This window comes from Myotis davidii, unplaced genomic scaffold, assembly GCF_000327345.1.
Source record: "Myotis davidii unplaced genomic scaffold, ASM32734v1 scaffold56, whole genome shotgun sequence".
Taxonomy (NCBI): Eukaryota; Metazoa; Chordata; class Mammalia; order Chiroptera; family Vespertilionidae; genus Myotis; species Myotis davidii.
In genome coordinates, this window is record NW_006287458.1 from 182,271 (window position 1) to 195,333 (window position 13,063).

Below are 13,063 nucleotides of genomic sequence, written 5' to 3' on the forward strand. Positions count from 1 at the left end.
GAACGAGGGACCTGGTGGGGCAGGTGGGGGCAGCCGGGCCCAGTCAAGGGGAACGGCCACAGGTTTCAGCAAGCCCAGGCTGAGTACACAGCCCCCGGGGGGCTGGCGCCCTAGACCTGCCCTGCCCACACCACCAAGTTGTGCCAGGGACACAGCCGTGGTGGTGGCACTCATGTAGGGCCCCTCGAGGGGGAAACCTCCAGGGGATGCAGGGGGCCCACCAAAGGGCCGTGGGGAGTCCAGAGAGTCTACAGGCGACAGTGTGACCGAGCTCTCAGCCAGAGGACCCGGGCAGGCCAGTGTCAGCTTCTTGCCCCGGCCCCGGGTGCCCTGCGGTCCCAGCCCTGCTTTCCCTGGTGGCCTTCGGCTCTTCTTGCCCCCCGACTGTGCCGCCTTGAGGCCAGGGAGGAAGGCCCCGGGCGGGCAGAGCAGGGGCCCGAGGCCATGGGAGCCCGAGGGACTGCGCGGCCCACTGGGCTGGTCTAGCAAGCGCACGATATCCTGGTGCAGCCTCTCCTGGGCCACGTCCCGGGGCAGCCTGTCCAGATGGTCAGTGATCTCCCGGTTGGCAAAGTGATCCAGCAGCAGCTTGGCAGCCTCATAGCTGCCTTCCCGGGCAGCCAGGAACAGTGGTGTCTCCTCCTGGGGGGAGCCGAGAACCAGCCAGGTGTCAGGGTCACAAGGGCTGGCAACACCAGGGCCTCCGTCCTCTGATGGAACCTGAGAGCTAAGGTTCCAGCCTGACCGACCTGGGCTGGACTCTCTGCTCTGATGGGGAAGCCAAGGCAAGTTCTTTTATTTAAACCACAGCCATGGTGCACCTACTAAGTGCCAGGCCCCAGTGCCAGGAACAGGGTGAGAAGAGTAAGGCACTCGCCTTAGGCACAAATTTCAAAGGGGCAGGAAAACTCTCAGTCATCAAAATTAATATTTTAATGCAATTTTTAATTAATTTAAATTAATGCTAAAATTCCATTAAAAAATATGGAAATTTTAAATAAGGACAGAATCCATCCTGCACCCCTCTGAGACTCACTCTGCTTATCTGAGTAGAGTAACACCAGCTTCCAAGGCTTTTTAAACAACGATCAAAAAGTTACCTTCTATTGAGGTAACACATTACCTCACTGAATCCTTGGAAGAGGCAATGAGATAGGTACTGTTGCTTCTCCATTTCACAGATGAGAACACTGAGGTCCAGAGGAGTTAAGCAACTTTCCCAAGGTCACATAGTACCTGCCACACACTTCCTCTTCTGATCTACTGTTGGAGCCTCCTGAGCCCAATTCTCACCCCTGAAAGCTGGCTGCAGGCTGGGTGAATGCTCCCACTTCCCTACTCCACCCCACTCTCTGCTACCTGGTAGGAGGAGTTCTGTGCTAGGGATGACTCCCTGGTGAGCCAAGGGCTGGGGCTCACCTTGCTGTCTTGCATGTCCTTGTTGGCTCCATTTTTGAGCAGGGCCAAGGTGGCCTCCACGTTGTTGACAGCTGCAGCCCAGTGTAAGGCTGATTTCCCTGGGGGGAGTGCAGAGAGGTCAAGGTCAGAATCAGGCTCATGTCCTGACCCTCCAAGGCAGAGAAGCAGGAAATGCCCAGAATATGGCCGGGTGAGAAGAAGCAGACCTGCCATGAGGATCTGAGCACCTGTGTTTGGGTCTGTGTATGTGTGCAGATCCGTAGAATGACTCTCTGTCCAAGGGAGACACTGTACAGGTGTCTTCCATGGCCTGGGGCTCCTGTACATGTCACTCTCCATATCAGAGGGAACTATGCAGCCCTCACTTGTTTATTCCTAGAGGTGTGCTATTTGATGCAATTGCCACCAGTCCCATATGCCTCTTTAGATTTAAATTAACTAAAATAGGTGTCAAACCCATGCAGTGGGGAAAGAATAGCTTTCTCAACAAATGGTGCTGGAACAACTAGATATCCACATGCAAAAAAATTAAGGTGGATCCCCTACCTCACACCATATAAAAAAAATCACTCCAAGACCTAAATGTAAAAGCTGAAACTATAAAATATTTAGAATAAAATATAGGAGTAAATCTTTATGGTCGCGAATTAGACAAAGATTCTTAGATGTGACACCAAAAACAGAAACAGTAATACAACAAAAATATGTAAACTAGACATTATCAAAATTAAAATGTTTGTGCTTTGAAGGACAACATAAAGAAAGTGAAGCCCTCACTCAGTTGTTTAGAGCATCATCCTGATATGCCAAGGTTGAAGGTTCTATTCCCAGTCAGGATTCAAACAAGAATCAACCAATGAATGCATAAGTAAGTGAAACAACAAATCACTCTCTCTCTCTCTCTCTCTCTCTCTCTCTCTCTCTCTCTCTCCTCTCTCTCCCCCTACAAATTGAAAGAAATATTTATAAATCATATATCTGATAAGAAACATACTTAGAATACATAACCTTTGTAACTCAATAATAGAAAGACAGCCTGGCAGGCTCAGCTTAGCAGTTGATCATTGACCTATGAACCAAGAGGTCACGGTTCCATTCCCAGACAGGGCAACCCCCATGGGGGGTGTGCAGGAGGCAGTCTATCAATGATTCGCTCTTATCATTGATGTTTGTATCTCTCTCTCCCTCTCCCCTCCTCTCTGAAATCAATAAAAGTAGATTTTAACAATATAGAAAGACAAATAACCCAATCAAAAATAGGCAAAACATCTGAATGGACATTTTGCAAAAGAAGACACATACAAATGGCCAATAAGCATATAAAGAGATGCTCAAAATCATTAGCCATCAGGAAAATGAAAATCATAAACCACAATGGGATACCAATTCACACCCACTATAAACAAAACAACAGATAATAAAAAGTGTTGGCAAGGAGTGGAGATATTGGAACCTTCATACACTGGTGGTGGGAGTGAAAAATGGGACAGCCACTGTGGAAAGCAGTCCATCATCACAGAAAGTTCTATTGGATAGTGCTCCTCTAAAGCCGTATTTCTCAACCAGGGGTGATTTTCCCCCCAGTGGCATTGGCAATGTTGGGAGATATTTTTGGTTCCACAACTGGGAGGTGGGCTACTAGCATCTAATAGTTCAAGGCCAGGGTGCTGCTTAACACCCTGCAATGCAAGGATGGCCCCCACCACCAATCCCACATGTCATTGGTAGGTTAAGAACACCTGTTCCAGCCCTAACCGGTTTGGCTCAGTGGATAGAGTGTCGGCCTGTGTCCCAGATTTGATTCCAGTCAAGGGCATGTACCTTGGTTGCAGGCACATCCCCAGTAGGGGGTGTGCAGGAGGCAGCTGATCGATGTTTCTCTCTCATCGATGGTTCTAACTCTCTATCCCTCCCCCTTCCTCTCTGTAAAAAATCAATAAAATATATATTTTTTAAAAGAAAGCAGATACTCTAAGTTTTAAAAAGAGAGTGATGCGCTTAATACACCTCAGCAAAACCATGTTTAAAAAAAATGCACAAGAGTGTAAGTCCATATTGCAGCCCTGTTATGTGTACAGGAACTTCAGTGATGGGATCACAGTGTTCACAGTGGGTGAGGGTTCACACAAACAAGACAGTCAGGGTCCATGTGACATCCTCTCAGCCTCCATCACCCACCAGCCTACCAAGTTCGTCCACAGCATTGACATCAGCGTGGCTGGCAATGAGCTCTTCCACCATGCCCTCCACCGCCAGGCGGGCCGCCAGGATCAATGCGGTCGACCCATCTGCCATGCGGGCATCCAGGTCTGTGGAGCGGTTCCGGATGAGAATCTAGGGGAGGGAGGTGCAGCAGGGGGAGTCATGGCAGACACAGGGGAACCAGGAGCACCTCTAAGCCCTCTGAGGACCCAATCCCCACATCTCCTGGAATCAATGAGATTCAGGGAGACACTGTACTCCCATCTATCCCCATTTTACAAAAAAAAAAAAAAAAGCTCTGAAAGGCAGAACTGGGGTTCCAACCCAGATCAGTCCGATGCCTGTCCCAGCTCTGATGTCCAAAGCGGCAGGCCCATCTCACCTGGAAGACGCCCTGGGCATCGGCAGTGACAGCCGTGTGCAGGGGGGTGCGCCCTGAGTGGTCTTGGGCGTTGGTATCTGCTCCAGCATCCAGCAGCCGCTTGGCGGCATCAGCCCGGGCATAACGGGCGGCCAGGTGCAAGGCCGTCTCACCCGTGCGGTCAGTCCGCGCCCCGAGCTGGGCCCCCTGGCAGATCAGGTCTGAGATGATGCTGGCAGACGTGTCTTCTGCCTCGTCCTCCTCAGCTGGCATGGGCTCCAGGGCCCCCCCGCAGAAGGAGGCCAGCATTAGCGGGGTGAAGCCGTCTGCAGGGAACAGGAACATATCACGGGAAGGTGGGTACAGGGGCCTTTCCAGGGAACCCTGCTGAGGGCACTGCATTGGGAGGAAGTGCGACAAACAGAAGTACATCTGCATGTACACACACACACACACACACACACGGAAGTACATCTGCATGCACGCACACACACGGAAGTACATCTGCATACACACACGGAAGTACATCTGCATACACACACGGAAGTACATCTGCATACACACACGGAAGTACATCTGCATACACACACGGAAGTACATCTGCATACACACACGGAAGTACATCTGCATACACACACGGAAGTACATCTGCATACACACACGGAAGTACATCTGCATACACACACGGAAGTACATCTGCATACACACACGGAAGTACATCTGCATACACACACGGAAGTACATCTGCATACACACACGGAAGTACATCTGCATACACACACGGAAGTACATCTGCATGCACACACACACACGGAAGTGCATCTGCATACATACACATGGAAGTACATCTGCATACACACACACACGGAAGTACATCTGCATACACACACACAGGAGTACATCTGCATGCACACACACACACACGGAAGTGCATCTGCATACACACACATGGAAGTACATCTGCATGCACACACACATACACACACATGGAAGTACATCTGCATACACACACGGAAGTACATCTGCATACACACACGGAAGTACATCTGCATACACACACGGAAGTACATCTGCATACACACACGGAAGTACATCTGCATACACACACGGAAGTACATCTGCATACACACACGGAAGTACATCTGCATACACACACGGAAGTACATCTGCATACACACACACATGGAAGTACATCTGCATGCACGCACACACGGAAGTACATCTGCATGCATGCACACACACGGAAGTACATCTGCATGCACACACACACGGAAGTACATCTGCATACACACACACACACACACACACACACACACACACATATACACACACACATCTGTGTCAGGGACCCCAGAAGCCAACCCAGGATGAAGATGCATAGGCATGTGATTTGCCCCGGAAGGGCTCCGAGGCAGAAAAGGACAAAGGACAAGGGAGGGAGGAAGACAGACACATGCCCCTCAGACCAATTCCCAGGGTTATTTCATCCTGATCCCAAAGGGGAAGGCTGGAGGCTGAGTTATACTCCAGCTCGAGGCAAAGGAGTTGTGCCTTTCAAATGCCCACACCCCCCAGTTATGAGCACCCCCAGGGACATGAAATCCCTTAGGGACTTCAAAAGATGCAGGCCTTTTGGAGCAAAACAGAGCTAGGGGGAGAATACCCTGCAATATGGCAAAGATGAATCCAGCAGGATCCAGATAACATGGTCAGCAGCACTCCGTGAGCATTGGCCTGGTTTCCTTAGGGAGACACTTGCACCCCATTCTCCATCCTCAAGCTCGGGTTAGAGCCAAACCCCCTCCCCCAGGGACAGGCATAGGGCCCAGGCTTGGTCAGTCTGCATATTCCAGGCCCCAGACCACACTGATTAGTTCAGGGATGAGCATGTGACCCTGGTCCGTCCAATCAGAACTCATTCTGGGACTTTTTCTGGTGTAGATGGGAAAAAAGGTTTTATAAGGCTGGTGCTGCCTGTGGTCATAGCGTCCCCAGGAAAAAGCCTGCCTGGGCCAGAGCCAAGGGTTGGTGAGTCCTGGATCCAAATGCACCTGATGCTTCAGTTACAAGAGCCAGTAAGTCCCCCATTTTACTTAAACTTGTACGAACTGGGCTATTATCACTTACAACCAAGAGTCCTGATTAACAACCAGCCCCCTAGACAAACACCCAGACATACCTCGCTCTCCCCAGAACACCGACGCAGACTCAAACTCTCACAAGTAGGAGCGGGGAACGAGAGGTGCCATCACTGACCTGGGCCACGCACGTTGACATCCATGCCATCAGCATCCGCATCTCCTTGTGGCGGCGTCAAGGCCATGGCTGGTGCCACTCGGATGTCAGCAGCAACCAGGTGGTGTTGAGTCCACTGGCGGCAATCCACGGCGTCCTCAGCGCCCACGCCAGGCTCCTCCACCTGGAGGCACAAGGATCCAGGTTCTCACAAGGAGTTGGGGGAGACAGAGGGATAGTCTGGGTTTCTCTCATGGAGAGGCACACACAGCCCTCCCCCCCAAAAAAAAACCCTGAGTGTTTTCTAGATAAGGAAACAGGAAATTGACATATAGGAGGTCAGAGAACTCGTTAGAGGAAAAACTGGAATTTTAATCCAAATTGGAAGGGGGGAAGGGCTTCGAACCCAAGGTGGGTGATCAAGGAAGAGACACAGCATCGGAACGGTCAGCACACACCTGTCTATACACTAGACTAGAGGTTCTCAACCTGTGGGTCGCGACCCCTTTGGGGGTCAAACAACCCTTTCACAGGGGTCGCCTAAGACCATCGGAAAACACATATATAATTACATATTGTTTTTGTGATTAATCACTATGCTTTAATTATGTTCAATATGTAACAATGAAATTGGGGTCACCACAACATGAGGAACTGTATTAAAGGGTCGCGGCATTAGGAAGGTTGAGAACCACTGCACTAGACACAAACACACCGAAAACAAGATTAAGTTGACAATTCTACTGACAACAGCATCCAGAAGAATAAAATATTTAGAATTATATTTCCCAGGGAAAAAATGCAAAACTTGTATTCTGGAAACTAAAAATCATTGGGAAAGAAATGTGAGGGCAAGGGAATCCTTCAAGGACCAGGATTAATCTGGGGACGTGAATATGATCATGAGGTACAGGGACCGAACAGTCACTCACGAATGTATCGATGCACCTTCATGAGCAAAGCAACCGGGCCCCTCGCAGGATAAATTTAAGACCCACGGTCCAAAAGGCATGAGTGATGTTATGGAAACAGGACAGAATATGCTTAACCAGTCTGCCAGCTCACTTAAGAGTCTTTGGGCACCAAACACAGAGCCTGATCAAGCTAGACCTGAGCTTAAGGATCCAGGTGACATCCTCTGAGTTCTCCCACTGTCCTTCGGAGCCCCACCCAAGACCCTGAAAACAGGGTTCAGAAGAGGGGGTAACAACCTTCAGTCGCTTGGCCTCTGGGCACTCTGTGTCCATCCAGTCTGTTGCCACTTCCCCCATCAGACTCTCCCCCTTGGCCATATTCCTGTGGAGACAGTGGATAGGGGGAAGGGTAGAGGGGACAACTGAGACATGTGACCTGGAAGATTTGGGGTGGGGTCACAGCAGAGGTCCCAGAGGTGAGGTCAGGGTCTGGAGTTGGGATAGGTCAGTAGGCACAGGAAGCAGGGTTGAGATAAGGGTCCAATGAGAGAGTGCAGAATGGGGTCAAGGTAACAGGGAGTGCAGTCAGAAGTTACGATGAGCGACAGCCAGTGTCTAAAGGTGGAACTGTGGAAGGAGACGGGAGTGGGGTCAGGAGTCAGAGTAGTGAGCTGTGGGATAGGTGAGGGTCATGAGCATACATCCGGGGTTAGAGAGGAGGATGTCGTAACAGAATAGAGTTAACTTCGTAACAGGTAAGGGACATAGCCAAGATAAGGAGGTTGTGGAGAGGGGTCATGGAGTCAGGAGGTCACAGGAGAGGGGTAAATTCGGGGGTTAGGCCAGGGTGGGGTTTGGGTCTTGAGGGACAGATCAGGGAGTTGGAGGTGGAGCCTAGGATCAAGGCCAGGATTGAGGGTGGTGGGGAATGGACATTGAGTTGGGATGGAAAGGGGATCAGAGAGGAAGTCAAAGGTCAGGGTGGGTTAGAGCCAGAGGTGATATTGGGGGTCACAGAGGAAAGGCTCAGGGATCAGGAAGGGGTTGGGGTACCCGACAGGACTCATGGAGCCAGCAGTCATGTAGGAATGAATGCTGAGTATTAAGCATGAAATCTGAGAGGCGAGGACTGGGGTCGAGTCCAGGTGGGGTCAGGATAGAATTTGAGTTAAAGGAACTGGGACATAGGAAATGGAATCAGGGGTCACAAATCAGGGGTGATCCCCAAGGGATCATAGAGTCAGTGGTCGAGGGGATAGATACTGGGGTCCAGGCTGAAGTCTGAAGTTAGGGTCCAGTTGGGGTCAGAATGAGGTCAAGGTGGACTCAAGGGCTCACAAGGCCCCTAAACTGGGCCCCTGGTCAGGGACAGGGAAAGGGCAGGGTCCTCACTTCATGCCCAGCGCATCTTGGCCGACAGGCTCCCTCCGGCCCTTGTGGCCAGCGGCCACGTCCTTGTGCAGCGCAAAGCCCTCGGGGAACCAGAGGGTGCTGTGCTCACGCTTGCGCCGGGCCACCATGACCACCAGGACAAGGATGACCAGCAGAAAGACCGCACCGGCAGCCAGCAGCGGCAACAGTGGCACACTAGGCTCCAGCGACTCCAGCGGCTCTCCTGCAGGCAGGAAATGAAGGACTTCAACCACGGCCTGGACCCCACCCTGGGAACCCCGGGTCCACCCTGCTCACCCACCAGCCGGGCTCACCCCGCGCAGCCCACAGTGGGTATGGGAAGTCAAGGCGCTCCACCGCGGACAGTGCTCCCAGGTAGTCGGCCGCGCTCTGGGCGTCAGGGAAGCAGTGGTCATTCTCAGGCAACTGCAGGCACAGTCGGTTGTCAATCTCCAGCATCACCACTGAGCTGTGGGGACACAGAGGAGAGATTGGCTGGCTTAGTGGGGCACGTACTGCCAGGCTGGCACCAAGCCCCTTCTCCCACCCCAGTGCCAGGCTCCGAAGAGCTGTGTCCACTCACCATGTCACCATGGCCCACCTGCCCCCATCTGGCATCCAACCCCACCACACTCCCCAAACCAGTTTTGCTGAGGCCACCAGAGTCCCCCAGACCATGGCTCCCACGGGCATGCTTTCATGGCAACATCTCTCATGGCTGCTGTCGGCACAAGCCCAGATCTCCCTTATCAGGTTGCTGCATCCGTCTCCGGACTGCTATGAGCTCTGGCTTCTAACAGCGGGAGCCCCCACCACCACCACCCCACCCCCCCGCCACTTTTCGGGAGAACTGGCCTCACTCGGCAAGGTGGGAACCCTCTCCCTTGGGAAGCGACACCTCTTAGGGGAGCATCAGCCAGTGACTGCCTGATGTGAGATATACAAAAGCTGGCCCTCCTGTCTCAAGGTGGGACTGGCACTGAGGTGCTATTCGTGCTCGGGAGCAAGCAAGCATTCGAGGAACCAGGCTGAAGCCAGACAGTGGCTGGGGCTCCCTCCTGCCTCGGTTTCTCCCCTACCCCATCCTGCTCCCTTCATCCCTCTCTCCTGAGAGCACCCTCCATAGGGCACAGATATCTGAGTGCCCATCTCAGGCTCTGCTTCCAGGAATCCAACCCTCCAAATCCCTTTTTCCTCGGGATCCCAAGAACCCCATAACCCATCTCTTCCTATTTCTCCAGCTGCCCCTTTTCCTCTTATAACCACAGAACTGGTCCTATCCTATTTCTAACAAGGCCCCAGAACTAAAGTTTAAACCATGGTAGCCCTAGCTGGTGTTGCTAAGTGGTTAGAGCATCGGCCCAAGGGTCACCAGTTCAATTCCAGGTTCCAACCCCAGCCCCAGCCAGAGCACATGCACAAGGCAGCCGATCAAGGTGTCTCTCACATCAATGTTTCTCCTTCTCTCTTTCCCCTCCCTTCTCCCTCCCTTCCACTCTCTAAAAATCAATGGAAAAAATACCCTCGGGTAAGGATTAACAACAACAACAAAAAAAAAAACACCTTGGATATACCACTCATGAGTAACTTATGAACCCTCAACTGCTCTCCCCACAGAACCAGAGAACCAGAACATGACCAGAACCTGAATGCTGGAACCTTTTGAGAGGTGAAGGGTCCAAAGATCTGACACTGAAACCCCTTAAATCTTGCTCCAAACCCTGGATCAGGGAAGCAGATTTGAGCCTTGCCAGTGCCATAGCATTGGCTTCCATGCACCTCAGGCAGCGAGCTCTTGCTTGGTGTCTCTCTTTTCTGAGCTAATTTCCCTCAACCAATCCTTAGGTCTCAGTGTTCCCAGAGCATTCTGATAGATAGATAGATAGATAGATTATTGATTGATTTCAGAGAGGGACAGAGAGAGAGAGATGGAAACATCAATGATGAGAGAGAATCATTGATCAGCTGCCTCCTGCATGCCCCGCATTGGGAATGGAGCCCACATCTCATGCATGTGCTCTGACCAGGAATCAAACAATGACCTCCTGGTCAGAAGTTGATGCTCAACCACTGAGCCACACGGCTGGGCCCCAGATCAGCCTTCTATCCCCACCTCTCTCCCCATTTCTTTGAGTCCCTCTCATGACTTCAATGACTGCAACATCCTTTTGTCTTTCTTGTCTCTATCTTCAGCCCCTGGTTGCCTTCCGGGAATCTCCAGACTCCTCAGATTCTACAAGCCCCAAAGCAACCCTAATTTTCACCCTGTGTCCTCAATTTGATGAGACACCCTGCAGCCACTTGCTCACCCCAGCCAGGGTCTGGCACGTAAGCCACCCTCTTCCACCACCCCCCGAACCGCCCCCCCCAGCCCTCACCCCTCCACCAAGCCCAGCTGCATCCCATCAGAGCCCATGCCCCCATCTCTAAAACTCATCCTTCCTCTGTGTCAGGGCCCACCCTGCTCAGAGACCACACCGCTCTCTGGCACTGTCTGGCCTGGTAGACCAGGCCACAACAGGAGAGTCCTATGTTTTCCATTTCTAAGAAAAAACTATACACGTTCTGAACTACTCTGCTATACCCCTGCCTCTCCCAAAGGAGGTAGGTCTATATCCAGGGGCAATTCTGCTCCCCAAGTGACCCTGGCCCGTATCTTGGGGGCGGGCTCTACTTGTATCTAAGTGGGTGGAAGCCAGGGATGCTGCTCAACATTCCACATGCACAGGACACCCCGCAGCAAAGAATGATCCTGCCCCAAACGTTCATGCCGTCAAGGTGGAGACGTGCTGGGCTTATTGTCAACAAGAAGGCTCCCCAAGATGTTAAGGGAAGTTAAACACACAGACCTCACCCACGGTGCCCCTTCCGGTCCCCCACGCGGTACCTGCGCGGCCCCCACAGCTCTCAGGGTAGAGCCACTCACCCAATCACCTCGGGGGCCAGCTCGCGCAAGTGCGGGGCTTCCGAGCCGGGGTCCTGCCGGTGGTAAGGGAAGACCATGGCCTGGCCGCGCTCGTCCAGGCGGAAGCGCAGGGAAGTGCGCAGGATGGCACTGAGCCGCTGCAGGAAGTCGGTGCCCGCGTGCAGCACCTCGGCGGGCGGCAGCCGGACGGTGAGCACCAGCATGCCACGGGCCAGCAGTGCCGGCACCTCGCCCGCGCAGTCCAGCCCGTCCCAGCCGCACTCCTCCGTGTTGCAGCCCTGGTCGCAGCGGCCGTCTGCAAAGTGGTCCGCGCAGTACTTCTCATAGACCGGACTAGGGGCAGGAAGGGGGCGCCGTCAGGGGGCCTCCAGCCCCCTGCACACAGCGCACCCCAGCTCCGGAGACAGAAGGGGGTCAGACAGCAAGCACAGAGGGCTGGAATGTGTCCGAATACGTCAGGCTTTCTGGAAATCCAGCCACTCGCTCAGTAGCTATGAATAAATCACTATGGATAACACCTGGTAGGTGCTGAGCCTGCTGCGGGCACCCAGGATAGGCCCAGGCATACCCGCGAACACGTGGAGCTGGCATGCCGGGGGTTGGGGACAGATGGCAAAGGAGAGGATATAACAGCATTTCCTTTACACGGCAGTGAAAGCTAAATGTAAACATACAGAGAGAATGCTATGTAGGATTACATGCTAAGGAGGAAAATACAGCAGTGAGACAGAAGGGACAGAGCACAGATGGACAGATGGAATGCATGGGACAGACAGATGGGGGCATGGATATACACAGAGAGGGGCAGGACAGACAGACAAGGGCAAGGACAGCCGTGTGGGCATATAGAGAGGCAAAAGGGGTGCGTGGAAGGACAGAAGGACAGACAAGGAGACATAGATGAACAGGTGGGACACAAAGTTGGTCAGATGGACCGATATATGAGGCACATGGACAGACAGACTGGCATACAAACAGATAGATGCACAGATGAGATGGACAACATAGAGCTTGGCGCACAGAGGGGCGAAAGGAATTCGTGAATGGACAGCAAGACGGACAAACAGGGCACAGGGAGGGAAAATGGAGTGCAGAAGTAGACAGAAAAAGAGAGAGGCGGGTACACGGATGGACAGACAGATGGGAACATTGGGACAGGCAGGGCACAAGGATGGACAGAGAGGGCACATGGACAAGGATGGGTCAACAGCAGAAGTGGCACGCAGCTGGGCAGGACAGGTACACTAAGAAGCAGACAGGGCAACTGAATGGATGGCCCAACAGTCTAAGGATAGACCGAAAGACAGACAGATCAAGGCAAATGAATGGACAGATAGGGAGGCAGGACCCCTGGACGGTGAGATGTGGCACGCGTGGACAGACAAGATACAGACTGGGGTGAATGAATGGATGGATGGATGGATGGATGGATGGATAGATGGACAGAGGCGGGGCCCATGAACAGACAGACGGAGGGAGGGGCTCACTTGCAGGTGCGCTCGCGGCCTCCAGCCCGGCAGTCAAAGTTGTCGTAGAGGCAGGCGGGGGAGCTGCAGGCGGGGTCGCAGCGGCTGTTGTTGAAGAGGCGCCAGCACTGCAGCCCCGCCCACTGCC

The 13,063-nt window shown here is 52.8% G+C and overlaps 1 protein-coding gene across 1 annotated transcript in view; it reads right to left on the reverse strand.

Annotated features, from left to right (window-relative positions):
- NOTCH3 (notch 3) overlaps positions 1 to 13,063 on the reverse strand; it is a 30,649-nt gene that overhangs the window by 1,454 nt on the left and 16,132 nt on the right. Inside the window, 10 exon segments of the mRNA XM_015560960.1 lie at positions 3 to 642; positions 1,420 to 1,517; positions 3,606 to 3,753; positions 4,004 to 4,308; positions 6,239 to 6,401; positions 7,429 to 7,513; positions 8,524 to 8,746; positions 8,838 to 8,992; positions 11,450 to 11,782; positions 12,937 to 13,058. Coding sequence (XP_015416446.1) covers positions 3 to 642; positions 1,420 to 1,517; positions 3,606 to 3,753; positions 4,004 to 4,308; positions 6,239 to 6,401; positions 7,429 to 7,513; positions 8,524 to 8,746; positions 8,838 to 8,992; positions 11,450 to 11,782; positions 12,937 to 13,058 — 2,272 coding nt within the window.